We start from the raw sequence: 22,466 nt of genomic DNA, 5'->3' as shown, positions 1-22,466 counted from the left end.
TAAATACAATCAGTACAATGTTTCTCAACAAAAATGAATTGCAAGAGCTTTACTGCCAAACAAAACTAAGAACTATCAGTGTGGGTCATTCAATGTCACATCGACTGCACTTAGTTCAAGACTTTGAGATAGAGGAAGGAGATATAATAATACAAATAAGGTTACATTGATGGCATTGTATATCACGAGAGACAAGGACATTTAACTCCTCCTAACTCCTCTAACCCTGATGAAGTCTGAGGGGACGAAACGTGTTGGTTGGGCTGATGTGCTATTGTGTTTAACCACAAACTTCAATAAAGGTTGATCTGAAAATACGTGCAATGCTCCAGTGAAATTCAATTGAACTTTGATCATGGATACATTTCAATATTACAGCTTTACTGCCAACATTACTTCCGTATTGTTACATAGCGGATGAGTTTGGATGTGACTCTGTTATCCACTTTGGTATGCTGCAATTCATTGTAAAAAGAGAACTGGCCAGGCATCTATGACATTTTTTCACTAGGAAGATGCCATCTACATAGGACACAGCCTCCTCATTGCAAGTTTGTAATATTTCTGACACTCTTGCCGAGAATAGCCCCGGGCTGTTCTTATACGCTTGAGGCAAAACTACAAAAATGTCACTGAGGGCCGAGTGCAGAAAATGCTGTCAAATATCTACTGTCTGGAACTATATTTTGTCAGAAGAATCCATTTGAGACATCTAATGTCGTTTTGTTTTTCTTCCGCACAATGTTATTCATTAATGCGGCACTGTGTGCATTTTGAACTGCAAATGTTTGTGTGCATGTGTTTAAATGTCGGTAATCGAAAACTAGACTACATGTGTTGTCTGGTTTCATTACTGGAAACAAAGGACTATTCTTTGGGGAGGTGCAAGTCTCAATTACATCTCGGTATGTGAGTTGGTCTAGAATTTCTTTGACCTGTCTTTGTGCATCGTTTTGAATAGGATACTGTCTCTGTGTATTTGGAGTAGATCTTAATGGGATTTCGTGGTGAGTAGACTCCACGTCTCACTCTACATGGTTGAGGTATAATGCTGGAGCTAGCGCTAGCGCCCACTCCTGCGCTTCATGAATGTTTTAAAATTCTGGAACAAGGTCAGAGAAAGCAGGCAAAATGACGCTTTCCCCCTTTGGATAATCCATCACAAACTCAGGTGGCCAATCTCTTTCTGCTAGCAATATGTCATATCCAAATGCCAAATTCTCCCAAAAAAAGACCCTTAATTTTTCTTGAGATGTCCCCCTCTATTTGAAGTGTAATTTCATATAATGTATGGGGGACACTAACTCTTGTATCAGGTGTTTCCACAATGATGTGTTCATTCAATACTGCTGTCACCAGAAAATCCTTCAGGTTCTGCCAAGCTATTGTTACTTCTGCCACGCTGTCTAGCATCATCAGAGCCCATTCAGAAGCTGAGTCATCAGTAACCTGTGCATATCTAATTTTCAAGCCAACTACTTTCTTGTTTTTGAATTGAGCTTTTCCTTTATTTGCTCTTCCTGTTTGATACTGTAATCTGAAGTGCGAAGCATTTCCCTTCTTGTCCTTGGTCGATCTTCAGTCTTTTGTTCTGATCACCCGTCCCTCTCTGAACTTTTTGATGAACCCTGGAAGGAACAAAAGGAACGTGTATCAGTGTCCTGATACCCATCAGGTTTTCTAATGTTATCATTCCTAAGGTTGTACCTCTTTTCAGAGGACTCCCGTTGGGAAGACCCACCCCTTGATCATGTATTATTTTCTGAATTGTAATTATTAGAATTTTTGTTTTCCCATTTCTTTTTAGAAGAAGTGGGTGTTTGCTTTGAGTTGTCTTTGTCGGGTCTACCCTCCATTTGTGGCTTCCCTGCTTTTGTTCCCAAATTATCTCTACCTAATTCAGCATAGGTTTCTTCGATAATTTTTGGTATTTCTTGCTCCTTATTTCTAGGTGCTATTTCCCTTAGGGAGCTGTGTGTGGCCACTGCTGCTGCCTCCCACTTTATATTGCTGAGCACGATTGCAAAGACTTGGGCAAAATTACCCATCAGTTTCCTTCCCAAGTCCGGGACAGGTCCTGGCTCGTACTCATTCTGTATTTGTTTCAATACTTCTGGAAGAAATGCTAAGGAAGGAGTACCGTGTATTCTGACATAAACGGCGGCAATGATTGTTCCTCAAGTGGTACAATCCTCAATCGAGGGAACCATCCCCATTGGCAGGCAAATTCTCTGTTTTTCCTGCGGACCCGTATGGGGAAATACTGCTTCCAGCTTTTTTGTGGTATCCAGAACAGAATTTTCTCCCGTTTGGAAGGAATTGTCACTATTACTGATTTCAGTGTCTGTGGGTTAATTATAGATGTGGTCTGATGTGGACCAGCTGAAGCATTTCTCGCTGGTTGGATTGTCAATGTTCGCATGACAAACTGGACAATATGTCTGTATAGCCTGACTATATCTTTGTATATTATAGGGACTTCATCCACTGGTACTCTTTCTATCTCGGGATGTGGAGTGTATGTCGCTAGGACCGGCCGGGTTGCTCCATCAATGCTGAGTGGACCAAGTATCATGCAGATGTTGTGTGTGGGAGGGCACCTTTAAACCATATTTTATGCTGCTAGTAAGGTAACGGGACTTCAATGTCTTCATATGCAATGTATTCATTTGGTGGTTCAACTACAATGAATGAGTGAAACAATTTAGTCACTGGATCTGCAGGTGGGAATTAAACCCACAAAGAAAATACCTCTGATCCAAACATCTTGTGTGCCTCAATCATGAAGGTAACACAGCCACCTGTTGAGGGTACGCAGTATTCTAACAATTTCATAGTAACTGCATGTCTGCAGTTTTCTGTAATGTTAAGACCGTTTGCAACTTCGTCTTCCCCCGACCTACTTGTGGGCTCAGTCATTTTTAAAAGAGAAAAGAAAGTTAAGAGTTAGGGTTTTGCACAATGTCAGGAACTGTTTATCCTTACAAGCTTGCTAAATCTTCAGCCAATACACAGAGTATATCTGCTCAGCTGAGGCGGATATTCCCTTCCCACTTCCCTGAGAAGGTGTGAGTAGGGCTTTCGGAGAAAGCACAACTGAACTACTCATATTTTTACTGTTAAGATAAGAACCAAACCAACGTTGGTGGCGCCATGTCTTGTAGTTCCTAGGAGTCCCCCAGGACCTGCGCATTTTTGAAGACCTAAACTGAGGGCTTGGTGTCCCAACCGCTTCTGGACACCCCCACAGGATATGTCAGCCATTAGACCAGCTAGCTCTACAGTGCCACTACCACCCCCTGTATTCCGTAGTGGTGTAGGTAGTATCCAGCAACCATTGAACACGACAACCCTGATTCCTCCGGGATCGTGGAAAACAGTACAGCATGTTTAACTCAGACCCTCGTTCTTGCTTTCTCACAGAAAACACACAGGATGTGTTTCAATAAGAATTTATTGGTCCAGTGACAGTCTTGTGTAAAACATATGTGCTGCAACAATCAGGAGGCAGAAGCATGCAAAAGAGATGGCTAGTAACAATATAGTGAATAGAAGATGCATTTCTACCACAGTGCTATTAAGAGGAATAGTAACAGTTCAGATAAAAACAGTAGCACTTGCATATTCCTAAAATGTGCACCCAAAGTAATTTGCTAAAATGTACCTAGCCTAACCTGGATGTGTAGCTGTATATGCACATAGATATGCCTATCTGTAGCCAAGAAACCCCTAGGGAAGAACCAGTCCCCTCACCTGATAGTTTAGAACGAAAGACCCCGTCTCTGCATCGAGTATGACTTCCTGGAAAAGATGTCAGACCGCTGCTTGTCGGAGATTCAGCATGCAATACCCCCACCTCAGCTTGGAAGGAATTCTTCTCTAATTTGTAGGGGGGGGGGGGGTGAGGGTCTTTTATACTAATGTGGTCACTCCAGGGTTTTTTATAGAATCGATATGTTTTGAAAACAATCACGGATGTTTTGAAAACAATCATAAATGTTTGAAAACAATCACCAATGCCTTTCTAAACAAGTGCAATCATACACAGCAGGCAGTTGGCCCAGGATGAAAAAAAGTGGTGACCCTTATAGAGAATAATTCTGCCGTGCCTGAGGACATGTTTATGTATGTCAGATACAGGGATTCTGATAGAAGACTAGGAGCCTGGTGTTGAAGAGACATGAGAAAGCCAATAGGTAAGAGGTCACATGTTCAGAATTGTTATAGTCGTAGGGATGGGATCATGTATTTAAAATGGGAAATACATGACAGGACTATCCTAAAGGACATGACAATGGGTCAAATATTTACTAGTAAATGTGCCACTTTCTAAATAAATAAATAAAAAAAGATATATATTGTCCTGCCAGGGAAAAAGAACACACAACAGGCCCGGCATCCCATGTCATTTACTTGCATAGTTGTGTAAGCTACTTCAAAATTAATTAATAAACCGAGTTTTAAAAGGGACAATTCATTTTTTGCTCCACAAGTCCAGGGCCCTGAAAAGTGTGGACCTGAATAAAAATATCTCCTCTGCTCACACAGCCAGTTTTCTTATGACCACGGGATTGGCTCACTTGTGTCAGAGTTTGTAACATCAGAGCTCAAATTGTACATGCTTCCACTGGCATTACATATTGATGCACTGGACACACAGCTGGTCATTAAAAAGAGTTAGTGGCAATCATTCAATTGTGAGGGAGTGGTAATCATTTAATTTTGAGGGGGTAGCACAAACTGAAATCAGCAAGCTACTGCTCTCTCACTGTAGGTTCTGCTTCTTGGTGGCTGTAAATGTTCAGCTCAAATGCAAGGAAGATGCTGCTTCCTCAAATGCTTAGTAAGAGATAAGAGTACTAAGCCTGGGCAAAGCACTATGCAACGCTCGCGTAGTTTGCGAAGTGCGAACACGCGTAGCATAGTGTTGCGTAGTGCTGCGGTCATTTTTTGCTTGCTCGCGGTCCTCAACGTCAAGTTGGCGACCGCGAGTAAGCAAAATGACATCCCGGCGAGACTTTTTCCTTGTTCGCGATTAGCAACATCAAGTTGGCGATCGGGAGCATGGAAAATAAACCTCCCGGCGAGATTCCCAACGCGAGGAGGTCAGGTTTCTCATTGCGAGGGGTCGCGTATGCTCGCGACCGCCTCGCGATGAGAAACTACCAGTTCGCGATGAGAAAGCTGCAGCTCGAATAAAAATCTACTCGAGCAGCAGAAAACTACAGCTCGCACTGTGGAAGATGCCATTTTCAATGATTGCACAGTGCCGGTTGCTTGTCCGCACTGTGCAATCATTGAAAACGACATCTGGCACAGTGCGAACAAGGTACTACGCAGTTCGCGAAGTGCTACGCGTAGCTCGCGTAGTGCGAACTGCACTTTGCGTAGCTTCGCAAAGTGCTACTTTGCGAACTACGCCCAGGGTTAAAGAGTACCAGACATAACCACGTGTTTCCAAGCGACACATATTTCTGGCATTCTAGGTAGAAGCATGTGCCCTTTTCCAATCCTGAATGAAAAACTCCATACTGTAAAATTATTCTGTTGAATGGAACATGTTATTGGGCACATTGCAGGTGGAACCAGCTGCCTTAGTAGAAACATGCTATGTGCAGTAGATTATTGTAATATTTACAGCACCAGATAAGAGTTTATTCCGTCTGTGTTTAGTTTTCAGGTATGCTTCTGGAATACTACATATTGAGTACTATACAGTGGCAACACTTTTAGAAACTGTTTGTTCTGTATCACTTTGTAAACTTAGGTCCCAATTCCTCTGCTCTGTACGAGTATTGCCAGGTTTGTTTTTCATGTTATTGTTGTAACAAGCTGCCCTTGCCCCTTCACTCCCAACCTAGCCTTCTGATTCTCAAAAAACAACATAAAACATTTCTGTTTACTCATAACCTTTAGTCGTGGATAGAGTTAGGTCCACTGGTTATGCTCTGTTTCACGCTTCCTTCTTTCTGGCTTGTTCCTTTCTTTCTGATTCTAGGAGTATCCTCCAGACGGTGCAAATCTGGTTGTTTTCTGTCTTTTAACCCTTACTCTTCTTTTGAATTAGCTGCATACACTTTACAAATGGCTTCAATTGATCAATTAGGAATATGGTACTAACCATTGCCTGGAGGATACTCAATCTAACTGCAGATTCACTTCTCCTAAGGCACAAGACTGGACTTAGAAACTATTGCTATAGCTCCTGTGCACCTGTAAGTGGCACCATTGGCCTTGTCAGGACCCCTTCCTAACTCAAGGCATGATAAAATGGTGCATCATATGATGCTCCCACTCCAAACTGACATCCATTTTCTCCTATTTTCCACTACTCCAAAGCAAACTGTGGCTGACAAGATCAAATTTCTACTGGCAATGTGCTCAAATTAACTTGAGACTTCTTATTCCTAAAAGTACACTCTGGAAACCAGGGAGGCAGGTGGTTGGGGAGGAAGCTATGGTTAGATGGAGTACATACCAGAAAGAGTATTACTAAAGGTAAGTAACTTATTCTTCTGATAGATACTTCTAGCCACATGTTCCTCACCTTGTTAATCAGTTCCAATCAATCAATCAATCAGGGAATTGTGAGCACGCTACTCACCAGTGAGGGTCTCAAGGCGCTGAGGAGGGGCGATCTGCAGATCTGTTTAGCCGAAGAGCCAGGTCTTGAGGGTCTTCCTGAAGGTGTTCAGGGAGGGGGCATGTCGGATGTCTGCCGGTAGATCGTTCCAGGTCTTGGCTGCACTGTGAGAGAAGGATCTTCTGCCTGCTCTGGTTCTGTGGATGCGCGGGATTTCGGCCAGTGCGAGGTTGGAAGATTGGAGGTTTCTTTTGGGTACGTGAAGTTGATTCGGTCGTTGAGGTATTTGGGCCCGTTGTTGTATAGTGCATTTGTAGGGGTGAGTGAGGATTTTGAAAGTGACTCTTTTCTACAAGGGGAGCCAGTGGAGACTCCATAGGTGTTTGCTGATGTGTTTGTGGCGGGGGATGCCGAGGCAGGGAAGTGGAGCTGGGGTGTTTGGTGGGCTGATGGAAGTTCAGGCAGTGGTTCAATAAGACGGGTCCGCAGCTATGTAGGGCCTTGTATGCGTGTATCATTACAGAAACTAATGGCACAATACAGGTCCAACTGATTGTAGTCTCTCCTCTTTAGATGGATGTGGTGGATAATAGAATGGAAGGAGTGTGATGGACTGTCCCACATGGAAAGGTAACACCACTTTCAGAAGAATGGATGAAGGGTCCCCAGTACCAGCTTGTCAGGTACAAAGGTAGTATACGTAGGCTGAAATGATCAGGACTACAGCTTGCTCACATGATGCACAAAAGTGATGCATTGGAAACACAATTTTCAAGATCAAGAGCATCAGAAATGTAAATCTTTGTCCCACTGCAGTATAGGGATGACGGGAGGAGGAAGTTATGCAAAAACCCTTTAAAAATGCATTAAAAACAGTGATTTGAATAATGAGGCTGATCAGGCAAATGAAGAAAGGCTGAAAGGGGTGCTAAATAATCTATAAGTGTATCCACAGCAAAGTCTTGCCAACCAACTATAGAACAAATAACAAAACTTCGGAGGGCTTTGCCTGTAAAGGGTCTAATTACTTTACAACAGGTGACAATTTTAGCCAATTGCCTAAAAATATGTGGAATTGGTGGAGGGCCATTGAGCAACCAGAATGATATCCTCCACTTCATACGGAAGGTTGAAATTTCTTAGTTTGTTCCACTTAACCCCTTCAGCGCTGGGCGAATTCCGCCGCGGTGCTGAAGGGTTCGAGCGCGGGCGGGCTCATGACGGAACGGTTCCGTCATGAGCACAGCTCAACCGTGGCTCATGACGGAACCGTTCCGTCATGAGCATGGAAGGGGTTAATCACCACACATGTAGGAGTAGATTGCTCATGTTTGGATCTAACACCCTGCTGTGCTGTTGGGGCAAAACATTCTCCTGAAGTGGAGGGCACATTCTCAGAGTTAGGAGTTGAGAGTACCAGTCTCTTTGAGACCAGTAAAGGGCTATTAGAATGAGCTATGCCTTGTCAAGCTGTATTTTTCTCAGCACCTGCAGGATCAGAGGGAGGGTGAGAAGTAAGGCTGAAGTTCCACAGAAGGCAAACAACATCTCGCAGGGACTTACAAGATCGAAAATGACCAGTGCAAAATGCTGGCTCCTGAGTGCTTTTTAGAAGTGACAAAAGGTCTCCGGGGGGGCAACACACTGTTTGAAGATGTACAGTGCCTCCTCAGGGAACACATGCCACTTGTACTGGGCATGATGGCACCCACTAAGTGTGTCTGCTTTAATGTTGGAGGATACGTCTAGATGAATGACCATCAGGGAGATCTTGTGACGTGCCAGCCAGTGCCACAACTTTAATGCCTCCAAACAGAAGGCCCATGACCATGTGTTGCCCTGCCTGTTATAGTACCACATCACATATCGGTCAAGTTGCTCATCAGCATCTGAACATACCTGCTCTTGATGAAAGGCAGAAAGATCTTGAGAGCTAGTTGGATGGCAGACAACTGCAATAGATTTAAGTGGTTGAGCTTTCCTACCTGAGAGCAGAGGCCTCTGATCTCCACATTGTCAAGTTGACACCCTACTGAGAAAAACATGCATTCATTAGTTCCATGACTTCCAGAAGGTGTTAGGAGAACAGCCTGACTGGTGTCCAACCACCACTACTGCAAGTCATGATCTACCTTATAGCAGACCTAGGTCTTCTCTGAGAAGCTTGCACAATGTTGGACATACTGCAGGGGCAGGTTCCAATAAAAGACCCACATATGGCATAGTGTAACTTACCAGTAGGATACAAGATGCTAACTGACCCATTAGCCTCTGAACCATCATGTTAGAACAGTAGTCCTTGCCCAAAACACTGAGATCATAGCCTGAATGTCCTGCTTTCTCTGCAGAGGTGAAAAGGCTTTGAAAGTGAACATATCCAAGATGGCTTCACTTAAAGGCATTATCTGTGAAGCTTAAAAATGAGACTTGAACTCATTGATATCAAATCCAAGGGTAGATAACAATGACATAGCTTTCTGAAGGTGCTGAGGTGAGCCCGCCTTCAACAACTAGTCATCAAATTGCTGGAACACATGTATCTCTGACCTGCAAAGATGGGTCCTGACTCACATAACCTTCTTAAAGGCCAGAGTTGAGAACAAAAAGTGGTCTGATCCCACTGTAAAGTGAAGCTATGTCTTGAGGGACTGCAGGATTGAAGGACACAATCCAAACCTTGTGGGCCAGGCTCAACAGAACTTGAGTCATCTTGAATTTTTCCTTTCAGAGAAATTAGTTCAGACCTCTTAAGTCAAGGATCCATCTCAACCTCATGTCTTTCATCGGAAGCAGAAAGTAATGAGAGTAACAGTCACTTCCATGTTCCATCTCAGGCAAAAGTTCAATAAATTCCTTGGTAGACTATAACAACACTTCTTCAGAAAAGATACTGGCATGGTCAGCCGACACCTGGGCAAGAAATGACTGAGTACCAGTGGGGTAGGCACTGTCATATTGAACACCTTGCCGGCCATCGATGCTCACTTGTAAGCAAAATAAAGGGGTTGGACGCTCCGCATGGAGATAAAGAACAGATTGGATGCTGCTCTCCTCATCCTTTGGCACTGCTTTCGCATCTGCAAAATGGGCTGCTGCACTGATCCTGGAAGATGGTTAGTTCCCTAGAGTTACCTCAGAAGTTCCTGTACTGCTGGTTGTATTGGTGGTCAGCAGCAATCCAAAAGTACAAGCCATAGCTCTTTTGGTTTTGAAACCCTTAAAGACCACATCAATCTTTTCCCCAAAAAGTCAAGCTGCATCAAAGGGTTTATCCATAAATAATGTCTGGATAACTCCAGAAAATCCTGTGGAGTTCAGGCAGGTGGGTTGCCAGATAATGACACTGGTGCCTCGAGTGGGATTCTGAGTGAAGAACTTAAGGTCACCAGCTGCTGGCCTATGGCACCTTCCAATAAGATGATCCACTGCCAGCGCTAAAAATGGTTTCAACCTAGCTGACTTAAGCAGGTTAATTTGAGATTCATTAAATTGCAACCAAGGTTCTGAAGAAAAGACTCCTGGTTGCAAAATCTCTCTAAGAAGGTTATCTTTAATCTCTTCAGTGGGTTGGGGTAGTCCCAGTATTTCTGAGTGGTCTCTTAACCAAAACTGTGAAAGAGGTACGAGCTATGATTGGGCGCCTATAGTTGAAACTAGGACAGACTCTTGGGCGGGGCACGTAGGTTAATGGCATTCTGTAACTCTAGATGACCTGAACAACCAGAGGCAGATGTTGTGTGGATCCACAAACAACATCTACTTCCAGCACACATGCCATGGTTTGAAGCCCATCTTCTTTGTGGGCTACATACTTGCACATTGCCAAAATAATTTGTAGCGGCAAAAAGGCTTTGATAAATGTACAAGATCAGTAGAAGCATAGCTATGTATCTGTGTAGAAAGATGCAGGAAACAGATAACCTGACGTCATCAAATAGGAGTGGTGTCTATATGCATGTCCATGTTGTCATCTTTGATGGCAGGGCAAGTCGCTAAGGAGGCTGATGGCACCACACACTAGCATGCAGGATCAGTTGTAGGAGTTTCTAGATAATTTCTGGCACCCGGGGAAATTCACTAACTGAGGAAATTGTGGTTAACATGCATTGACGTTTGTCTTTTAGTAAATTAACATTTCCAAGATGACAGCCACTGCCAAAATACAGAATCAGTGGTCATAAGGCAAGAAAGTCTGTAGAATTCAGATATTATTTAAATCTACAAACTACTCCCTACAATTCCTTCTAATTATCCCTTTCCCTGATCTTCTGAAAACTGCTTAACTTTTAAATGTTTTGTACTGAGCACACTTAAGTTAATCAGAATACACAAACCTTTATGAACTGCAAACATTCAATTATGCCATAGAGGAAAAGGTCGAATTGAGTTTTAAATTGAAATGCACGTCTTGATTAAAATGTAAAAAAATTCCAAATCATGGTACGTGGGTGGTGCAATCCACAATTATCTGCCTGAAATACTTTAGAATATAGGGAAGGAAAATTATACTTCTCATATCCCAAGGAAATGGATGTAATATGGAAGAAGGTGGTCATTTGTTATGAACAGTCAAAAAAAGATGAGACTTTCTCATGATGGGGAATTGGGAGTAGGCATTGACTACTATCTTGCTATTTCAGATCTTTTCCCACAATTACAATTTGATCCGTATTTGTTCAGGTAAGTTCCTTTGACCACATCCAACAAAGTTGCAGTCATTACAGCATTCCTATTATTTAATGCTGAGATTTGACAGGGTTTTCATGCCACTCACTTTATAATGGATTTTGTTGAGAATGGAGTCCTGGGAATCTTGGCTTGATAGTTTGGGAACATTCATAACAATTAGATTGCACTTACCAAGTGTATAGTTTACTGTCCAGTACTGCTGCCATTATGGCTTTTGGTGGCCAGAACTGTATCTTTCAATCAGGCAGTGCTTGACATAACATATGATACTATATCCCAGTCCTGCCAAAAACACAGTGGCCATTTCCTTTGGTGTTAGATTTTTGTGTCTCTGTTCTGTTCTTGCCTTTGGTAGAGGCACCCTGCTAAATGACACAGGCTTCTAGTTTCCGCTACCCAGTACCTCAAACGACTGAGGCACGATTTTTTGGAACCAATAATTTACAGTGGACTTTCTTTCTGTGAGTACCTTTATTCTGGCTGCCCTTTCTCTTGCTTCCTTCAGTAGACCTCCTAATCTCCCTTTGTTGGACTTTCACCAAAGGCCAAAGCCCAGCATATAACAGACGTGAGTTAGTAGGGTGCCAGAATGTGGTTTGTAAAATACAAACAGTTTTATGGCCATATCCATAATCATTTTAAGAGTATGTTCTGGCAGACTCTGTGAACTCTGGCTGTCTACGGAAGTAATGCCAGTTAGGGTTCATACACCAAATGGTTCTGATTAGAAACATTGGGTTTTAAGGTCAGACAGGTGGATTGGTAACACATCCTTGCAAAATACTTAATTCCTCAATTGGATGTGCAAATGCAACGGAACCCTGAGCTAGCTTGTCTCATATATTTAAAACAGGCTATTTGTAACTCTTTGGATTTTCTGCATCTATCTCTGCTTTCTTCTTTCCCTTCCATTATTGTCGCAGCATAAAATAGGTTGTACTTGACCTGCTCATAGTTCTCATTCATACTCACTGTGATCAAGGATGAGCAGGATACTGTATCCCTCATTATTACCAGATGGAATTTCTCAATGGTTTTCTGAGGCTGTTGGAATTTCTGGGCAGAAAACATTCATGTTCATGTTTCCCTGCTTAAAAGGGGCATGTGACAGCATGACACTAATATTTTACATATGCATACTTTTTTTTAAAATTATTTTTTTTTTTAGCTCCCAGCCCTTTTTAGATTAGAAGCATTTTTAGGCTCGGAGTAGACCCAGGCCTCTTTGCCCCTTTTGATTCCAGCAGTACTCTTGGGGGCATGCAGGTTGGATATACAGTTGATTGCTAAATAAACAACTCGAATAGCCTTTAGTGGTTATCTCACAGTCACATCAATATCCTCCTCTCACGCATGTCTGCTGCATACCTAGGGATCATTCAAACTGGGGACAGTATAAAAAATGTTTAAGACTGGAACAGAACAAAGCCTATGAAATACCTGGACGTATGAAATATACCTGGTGTTAGAAATAGGATTGTTGGCTGACTGGGGTTGGAGCCCTAGTCAAGCAGCAACAACAATCCTTGCCGGTGTGAGGCACAAGCCAACCCTAAATTCACCTGTGCTCAACGCACTGGTAACTTGGGACAGAGCAGTCAGGCTTAACTTAGAGGCAATGCGTAAAATATTTGTTCAACACTTCAAACAGTAATAAAGTGAACAACACTGCACAAAAAGGATCCCATACCAAGCTAGAAAAATAGAGTTATTTTTAATACATAAAACAAGACCAAAATGACAAAAGTCCAATCAGAAGAACCGTGATTTGCAATTTTAAAGATTTCAGTGAAGATAGCGCCAAGCAAGCACAAAGAGCCAACTGTGGCTATCTGGTCGTGTTCGACCAGCAAAGTCACAAGTTCAGGCCGACTGTGATGGAGCATGGACCAGCTACAGGGACCGAGTTAGGCCACTTGAACAAAGTACCTTAAATCCTGGTTTGCAGAGATAAGTCGTACAGCCGAAGCAATGCTTCAGTTCTGAGTGCGCCAAGACTGCGACGCAAGGCCCTGCATCATTATTGAGGATCCCATCGATGAGGGTTTGCAACGTGAAGTCCAGGGTCGAGGATGAATTGCACAGTCGGGTGAGGCATTGGTTCTGAGGTGCTGCGAGGCGGAGTCCGGCAATGGGGTTGTCGTCAATGTGAGATGCGAGGGCTTGCACAAAGTATGCATTGTGCAGTGACTGTTCCTTTGGGCTGTAATGTGATGCAGGTTTTTGTGACTGTTCAGATCCATGTGATGCGCCATCTCTGCAGGGGTTGTGCAGCAGAGGAGATGTGTCGGTTCCGCTGGATTCACAGAGGCTTGCAGAGCACCTTAACCCACTTCTATGGGTCCAGGACTGGGATGGCACCACTTGATAAGGTAGACTCAAAGATGGCAGAGCCCAGGGGCCATTTTGTCGGAAGCCTTTTGTGTTCCTGAGACTTCAGATAAGGAGGCCTGCCAACTAGCCCTTGAAGTCACTCCAGGGTTTTGGGTTGAAGAGATGCTGGTTCAGTTCTTCTCAGGCAATAGGGCAGCAGGCAGCAGGTCAGCACAGCAAGCAGTCCCTCAGAGCAGCAGTCCAGCAGAGAGACGGTCCTTTCAGCAGCACATCAGTCCGTCTTCCTGGCAGAGTATCCACAGGTCCAGAAGTGTACTGAAGAGTTGGTGTCTGAGGCTCAGTTGCCTTTGAAGTAGGGAGAAGCTTCCAGAGGCATGACTTTGAAGTGCACAGGTGCCTTGGCTCCAGACTGACTCCAGGGGTATGCAGCCCATTATGTGGCATTATGTGGCAGCAGGACACAGCCTATTTAAGTGTAAATGGGGATGGGCCCAGTTCCTCCATCCCATCCCGCCAGTAATTTCCCATCCAGGCACACCTAAGCTCCCTATTGTGGGTGGCTGTCTAGGAGGCATACACAACGCACAACTGTCCACTACACACAGCCATTTGACAGAGAGACAGGCTGCAGGCACCAAAAGGCAGAAAAATGCCAACTTTCTAAACCTGGAGTGCCCATTCCCGAAACCACTCTTTGCCATGAAGAAAAACAGGAGCATTGGCCAGCAGATTGTGAGAGCTGACATTTTTACATCGCAAAACAAACAAAATCTAAGGACACAATGGCAATTAAAACCAGTTGAGGGGCATCACAAATGCAGAACTTGTGCTGCATGTGACTCCACAATAGAGGGGATTGAGTTCTCACACAAAGACATTAAATGGCGTCATTCTGAATTCACGAATTGCAAATCTAAGAACATTATTTATGCAATACTTTGCCCCTGTGAGAAATTATATATTGGCAAGACAAATCAGCAGATCAACCCATTGCATCACGCAACATCGTTCCAGGATCAAAAAGAAGGTGGTTACTGCACCAATGGTGCAGCACTTCATGGGTAACTTGCACAGTGAAAGAGAGTGGACAGTCTTGTCAGGTCTGGATACAACAAAACGTCTGATAGACATTGACAACGCGTTGCTACAAAGAGAAGCTTACCTAATTCTAAAGTTTAATAGTGCAGTAACTGGGTTGAATGGGATGACAGAACTTTCAAGAGTATAGCTCAGAACTGCATGTCCCAGAATGCACTAGCCCAGTCTTAGCCGCAATGGGACCTGAACGTCAATGTGATTGGTCCAAAACATTTTCCCATGATTCATAGGGTAAAAATACAGGAAGTGTTCACACGGGGAATGCCTAGCTGACAGTGAAGTTGCGGTTCATATTGGATATAGAAGATGGATGTGCTCAGACTTAAAAACAGTAAGTGCACTTCATGCAAAAATCTAGCATGTTTATAATATCGTTGAGAAGTTGATGGCTTCAGTAATATGTCCCCCATTCGTTTGTAGGGATGCAATGATTATAGAAATAGATGCCTGCCTCTGAGCAACCCGGGAACGTTTGAAAGGTACTTTTTGACCTTGTCCCGTCGAGTTGCCCAATGTCCATGTATTTAAATATACTAAAATAGACACAATCATTTTAATGTCTTGTAGAAATTCCCCCCGGCATAAACTACGAAGCGCACTGCAGTAATTTCCGTTGAGAAATTCTGGTTACCACGCAAATAGGAGTCAGAGCAGCAGCTCTGTCTGAGAATCAGGCAATCAGGTACAGAAAAATTGAATTAAGCAAACTTAAGGAGAGTAGTGTTTTGTTTTCATTTTCAGTGATGCGGAGATTGCACCATTCATTTATGTTTTTTAGAAATTACTGACCATTAACATGAAGCCCTGATGGAATGGTTTAATAAAAATTCCATTCAAACAGAAAAGATAGTGGTCTGTTTGATGCTCAAAAATAATAAGAGCATAATGTCAAATGGAGCCAGGTTCTCCTTTTTGTATTCAATTTAGTACGGCCCTACCTGGTTCTGGTCCTTTGAGCCTATCCCCCTCAGTTTTGAAGTTTTGTAACTTTCTAAAAGTGGCATTTTCAAAATTGTAATTTAAAATCCAACTTCACCATAACTTAGGATTTTTCATTATAATTCCAGGGACACAGCACATGAACTGGTTATCGGTTTCCATTTGGAAATTACAGCTTATTAAAGGTAATAAGGCAACTCGACCAACATCCTATGGGAGAGGTAGGCCTTGCTTAAGACTTTTTCACTACAAGAACACGTAAAACCTTAAATGTACATGTCCTTTTTTTTAAATACACCACGTCCTACCCTCTCGGCCTGTCAGGGCCAACCCTTAGTGTAATGTATGTAATAAAAGGGACGGCTTGGACCTGGGAAAATGTTTATTTTGGCAGTTTAAAACTGCAATGGCAGACCTAAGATGTTTGAAGTGCTACTTAAGTGGAAGGCCTAATCAATTATGCAGGCCCATTATTAGCATTTAATTTATAGGTCCTGGGCACAGGCAGTGACACTTTACTAGGGACTTAAAGTAAATTAAATTTGCCAATTGAGTATAAGCCAATTGTACAATGATTTAAGGCAAGAGCACAAGCACTTCAGCACTGGTTAGCAGTGGTAAAATATGCAGAGTCCTAAGGTGAGCAAAAACGAAGTTGGAGTAACAAGTCTGAGGCAAAAGTAAGGGGGAAATCCTAAACAAGAATGCAGGATGTAACACCTGTGGTATCTTGTAAAATTGTTTCAAGTGAAGGCAATTGTAGCAGGTGTAAATATAAAAGAGAGCAAATCACCAAAAAGTGCCCTCAGAACCGACAGATTACCAGAACCTTCCTGCTCGCCGGTCCACCAGAGGTGCATTGCTGGTCGGCCAGACTATTCTATAGCTCCTGCTACATTCTTCTATGCAGCAGCAAATCCCGTTTGGTCGGATCTTTTGGAAGGAGTATCAGGCATTGTGGAACCCTTGTCAGCTACAACCTGCAGCTTTGTCCTGCTGGAGAATTTGGACTTCTAAAAAAGTGGTTAAATTTAAATGTAGAAATCTTCGCCATGACTTCATCAAGTGGCTCCCAGACAATGTCTCCTGCTTGGACATTGCCGGTTGCCTCGCCCGCTGAACTTTACCTTCTCAGGAACCTTTCTTCAACATTTTCTAAGTCCAAAGGGAAGTCGGGAGCGGGCCCAATCCATCTTGTGTAGCTGAACCACACACATTCGCAGTCAGCCTTAACTTTTGACTTTGTCCTGATCTCGTATGACCAGATACCCACGGTCGGCGCTTTGATCTTTATGTGCTATTTTTCAATTAAAACTTTAAAAATTCATATTTCCACTCATTGGATTTTTCTAAATTGATGTGGGAGTTTTATGGGTTGTGTTTTCAATGTATTACTGTTTGCTTGCTGTATATAATACTTAACACAGTGCCTCGAAGTTAAGCCTGAAGGTTTTGTGTCAAGCTACCAGAGGATTAAGCACAGGTTAATTGAGTGACTTTTGTGGTTCACCCAGACAAGGATTGTGGATGTTGCCTTGAAACCAATAACCACATTTCTTACAGATGCAGAACACACCCTAGTAAAAACAAGCATAAAAAATGTGCAACTGTTGCTTGCTTCAGCACATCTACGATCTTTACATGTTTAACAATAAATCATTTTATTTACTCACCAAGTTCTCCGTTTTTAATTACTTCAAAAGTTGCCCAGATATCATATGTGTTTGGAGATATGTTCTTTAATCGTAGAACAGTTTTAGTTAATTCATCCGCTTCTACGGTGGGGGACACCTGCACACAAAATGTTATTATTATTTCTTACTTGAAAATGCTTGAACTTCCAACAGCACCAGACTGAAGGAGAAACTGTAGTTGATAAGAATGGATGAATTTTTTTAAGTAGTTTGAAAGAAGGAGCTTATAACAGTTCTGAATTTTACCAATACCTACACATTTTCATGAGTATTTTAAATCAGGATAAAAAGGAAGTCAGGGCTGCAGAACTTAGGTCTCTGTCATCCAAAGTGTCTAATAGTTGTTTAAACCATCATTGTTTTTCATGTACTTATTTAATCATTTAGATGTTGTTTTAGGGTGTATCGACTTTTCACAGCATAATGGGGTCGGATTAGCTATACAGGATGCAAACAAGAAACGCCAGTACATGAAAGAGGCAGGTTTTGTTTAGGGATGAAGTGTGAAAGGATCATCACCTTATCGAGCCCAAAAAACTATGGGACCTATTCGAATGTTTGTCGGGACGCCAGGGTGGAAACAGGACTGATCGACCTCCGGTCGGCGCTCGGTGGTCCGGACGGCCTGATTTTGATGCGTCTGTTGCATACCTACATTTCCCTATGGGAGCATGTATTACGGCCGTAAACCGGCCATAGCACATGATTCCATAGGGAAAAGTGAGATTGTGTTAATCCCTGCACCCCGTGGCTGGGACCTAAAGGTGCCTGGTGCAAGGATTCACAGGGGAGCACCTTAGGTGCTGAAGTAATTCACACATTTTTCTTTAGAACCACTTGCCTGTAAAACATGATTTTAATCAATATATTTAGAATTTATATTTGTCTAATGAATGATTTGGTCACGTTTAAAAATATAAATATTGGTGGAGAAATGTAACCCTCCCCCCACCACGGCAGAGTCTCCTAAAATGTTTGAACTCATCTACGTCAATCACTCAAGACAATCTGGAACCATTATCAAAACTATTTTCAGTTATGGGTTTAACTCGCAGTGCTGCTCTGGAGACAGATCATCATCAGGTTTCACAGATTTTCTTCTTTTTTTTTTTTTTTTTTTTAGAGTTTTATATAGCGTGGGCTAGACCCAAAGATATGCGGTATCAGAGCACTTTACATGAGCACCAGTTTCGTTACAGACGGACACATTCATTTTTGTTGGGCACGGGGAGATGAAGTGATTTCCCCAGAATCACAGGATGTTGAGCTTCAATTGCCGAGACTCGAACCCGCGTCCTCAGCTTCTAGCTGTAAGGCTACCTCCTCTCCCGAATTTGGGAAATGGATCTTATGAAACCTCTCAGTTCACATTATTTCTCCTGTGGGTGTGTTTTAGATTTACGTCATTGAGTTATTTGCCAGTTTGTGCGCATGTATGTGTATATAAAAGTTATCTTGCTCTGTAGAAAGAGTGTGCTTTGATATGCAATTACAAGACGTGTACCATCAAAAAAGCAGCACTGTGCTGCTAGTCACAATTTTCGCCAGACCAAAGATTCCAGGTGGCTTTGAAAGACTGAGAAGGAATAGCATTAGATACCGCACATATGAGATGGGGAGTTTGTCTTTTATTACTGTAATGGATATTTGTAAAGGAGTTTATTGAAATCTTGAGTTTTAAGGATAGCTATTTCCTGAAAAAATGCATCTTTTTACATTATATAGCCAGTATCCATCTCAGGATCTCAAATACTCATATTTAAGCTTTTTTTAATAATGCATGTCTTTTCATTAGTCTAACACTACTTTCTCTTCTGCAGTGAGTCAACACTGCTGAGTGAGAAGCTTCTTTTTCAAAACCCATATAAACTTTCTATATATCCTTGGTACAACTTTGTGGTGGAATTATTGACACATCTATTTAAGGTGCATATTATGAGTGCCCTCTTACTTCGGAAAAGGGCACTAACAGGACTTACAGTGGCTTTAAAAGTCCTGCTAGAATACTACAGGTCTGCTGAATTTCACGCAGTATCTCTGTGTAAAATACTGGATGGGAAACATGAAACAACCAGGGGAAACATTACCAAAATTACTTATTGCGCTGGTAATTCCCAGTTTCTCATGGCTAGCTAATGGTCTGCTCCTAATCAGATGGTAATTCCAATTCTCCTGGAGTTACCAGTACCCGTGGTGGGAATTACCATCTACCTTATAGAGCCAATCAGAATGAAGACCTAGATGAATCTTGGCCGAAACACGGCATATGATAAATTAAAAGGCCAATGTTAAAACAAAAACAATGATTAAGACTCAATAAACCACAATTTTACTCTGACAGGATTGCTTATCTATCGCCCTGCCGGAGCCTCTAAAACATTTAGGGACTCACTCACCAATTCCATCTCCACCCTGGCCACTAAATCTGCTAACTTTAATATCATAGGGGATCTTAACCTCCACCTTGAGGACCGCCAAAATGGTGAGATTGCCGGCTTTCTGGCAGATCTCACAGCCTGTCAATTTCTACAGTATGCCCCCAGCTCTACACATTCTGACGGGCACCTCCTAGATCCAGTATTTTCTAACATACCTTCCATCAGAGTCCTTCCCCCCTTCCTATGGCCCGGACTGACCCCTTTCTTATCTTTATAGCACTTCCCGGTGAAAATCCGCCACCACGCACACACCAAGAGCTCCTTCTAAAACACCCTTGGCATCAGTTAAATGTCAATCTCCTTGCAGACACTTTATGCTCCCAAACGCCCTAACTGCCTGATGATGTTGAGGCAGCCAACAGCCGTGTTCATGAGTGGCTCTCACAGTCCCTTGATACACATATCCCTGCTAAACTCAGAAGCGGGTCATAAGCTATACGAATCCCTGGTTTAACAAGAGCTTAACCCAGATGAGAAAAAACTGTAAAGTTCTTGAACGGGCTTGGAGATCCAAATATGATCCTGCTCTCAAAACACAATATTGCTTTGCTGTCAAGACCAATAATAAATCTATACGGAAGTCATGCGCTGATTACATTGCGGAAATAATTAAGAACAGTAACAATCCGGCTAAAAGTATCTTCTCTCTGCTAAACGATATTAAAAATCCTCCATCACCAAGGGCATCCACCACTCTTTCCAAATCTTTATGTGAGGCCCTGGCCACTTTTTTGGTTAAAAAAATTGAGGACATCTACAAATCTTTTCCGCTCACTATTAATATTAAAGCGCACACTAATAACACCAGCTGCTTAGGTACTATTGTATGCTCTTTCCCAGCACTATCCTGTGAGACGTTAAGGATTCTTTACTAGACAATTAAATCAGGATCTCCAGCTGATCCTTTTAAGCCTGATCAGCTTTAACAATTCCTTCCCCTACTCTTACCTATGCTCTGCGAATTGATAAACCTGTCCCTAGCATCTGCGGTCATTCCTACCTCATGGAAACACACCAAGGTTATTCCCCTGCTAAAAAGCCTATGTTGGACGCTTCCAAACCTGAAAGCTTTAGCCCGATCTCACTACTCCCATTTGTGGCTAAAGTCACAGAGTCCTACATTAACTACATCCATACCCAATTTTAGAGGCCAACAACATCCTAGACCCGGCAAAAGCACTGAATTTTCTTTGCTGGTAGTGATTGAACAACTGCGGAGCTTATTAGATGAAGGCCATACCTAGGCATTGATTTGCCTTGACCTTAGTGCAGCGTTCGACACTGAATCTCATAAAATCTTGGTGCAGCGTCTACAAGAGATTGGCCTAGGAGATGCTGCTCTCAACTGGTTTGCGTCCTTTCTATCAGGCAGATCCTTTCAAGTAATCTGTCCACCCTACGGCTCCCAGAAACAGCTTGTTCACCATGGGGTTCTCCAGGGCTCAGCTTTGAGCACAACATTATTTAATAACTATGTTCAACCTCTGGCGGAAGTTGCAAAAAGCAGGGGCCTTTCCATGGTTTCATAGGCTGATGATACCCAGCTTGTTATTTTGCTATCCAACACCTCTGACCAACACATCACCAAGTTTCGAAATTATATGATGGCTACTGCGGAATGGACGACGGCCAACTGTCTTCAGTTGAATGCAAGTAAATCAAAGATCCTCCATTTAGGAAAGGATACACATCTTTGGAGAGATCAGTGGTGGCCTATTGCGCTGGGAGTTTCTCCCACCCCTAAGGATTCCGTAAAAAACCTGGGCATGTGCGCTTACCTTCCAGGCACAGACAAAATCAGTGGTGGGCAGCTGCTTTGGACTCTTACATGGTCTGAAGCCGCTGCTCGGGTTCTTTGACACCCAAACACGCCAAACCATCATCCAGTCTACTACCCTTTCTAGACTTGATTACTGTAACTCTCGGTACCTAGGTGCCAATAAGGCAGGCATTAATCGCTTACAGAGGGTGCAAAATGCCACTGCCCGCACCCTCTTTGCCCTCCCGAAGTCTTGTCCTATGTACAAATACATACGTAATCTACTCTGGCTACCAGTGGGAGAAAGAATTCAATTAAAATCTCTGTGCATCACTCACCGAATTTTCTAAGCCCATGACCCTTCCATTCTAGCCAATCTTCTCATCCCCTATGTACCGTTCCTTGTGCCAACATCTACTATGCACTCCCTGTGTCAGAAGAGCCCGGGAGGGTGGCCGATCATACCGACTTTTGGCTGCATCTCTCTTGAATGCTCTCCCTAGTACTACCAGGAACCTACAGGATCATGAGGTTTTTAGGAGGGCAGTTAAGTACTGGCTTATCCCTTGATTTTCTTCTGTTACCTCCCCGCTCTTCAGTTAGTACCTGCGGATCTAGCGCTGGGTAGCGCTGGGACGACCCGTTGCTGGGGCTCTACAAATCCGATAAAACAACATAACTGGCAGATTTACAAGCCCCTTGCGCCACTTTTGCATCACTTTTAAAGATGGGAAAAGTGACGCAAAAGTGGCGCAAGGGGCTTGTAAATCTGCCCCAACATGTTTAAGTCAATGAATATCTTTAAACTGCAATTAAGATAATGTTCTAAGTATGTCATTAATGTTTGTGGAAAGTTTTTAATAATTGTTGTCCTCTAGGCAGCAAGTAATAGTAGTAGAAGTGCAATACCGTCATGATTACTGAACATTAAA

The 22,466-nt window shown here is 42.8% G+C and overlaps 1 protein-coding gene across 3 annotated transcripts in view; it reads right to left on the bottom strand.

The window, feature by feature from the left end:
* ARAP2 (ArfGAP with RhoGAP domain, ankyrin repeat and PH domain 2) overlaps positions 1–22,466 on the bottom strand; it is a 1,345,662-nt gene that overhangs the window by 299,501 nt on the left and 1,023,695 nt on the right. For all 3 annotated transcript variants that reach the window (XM_085642300.1, XM_085642298.1, XM_085642299.1), the window contains exon 26: positions 17,317–17,434. In XM_085642300.1, coding sequence (XP_085498426.1) covers positions 17,317–17,434 — 118 coding nt within the window. The remainder of the gene's footprint in view (positions 1–17,316; positions 17,435–22,466) is intronic.

The sequence above is a fragment of the Triturus cristatus genome, chromosome 2_2, assembly GCF_964204655.1.
Source record: "Triturus cristatus chromosome 2_2, aTriCri1.1, whole genome shotgun sequence".
In the NCBI taxonomy this organism is placed as follows: domain Eukaryota; kingdom Metazoa; phylum Chordata; class Amphibia; order Caudata; family Salamandridae; genus Triturus; species Triturus cristatus.
This window is presented reverse-complemented; position numbering and strand designations above follow the sequence as displayed.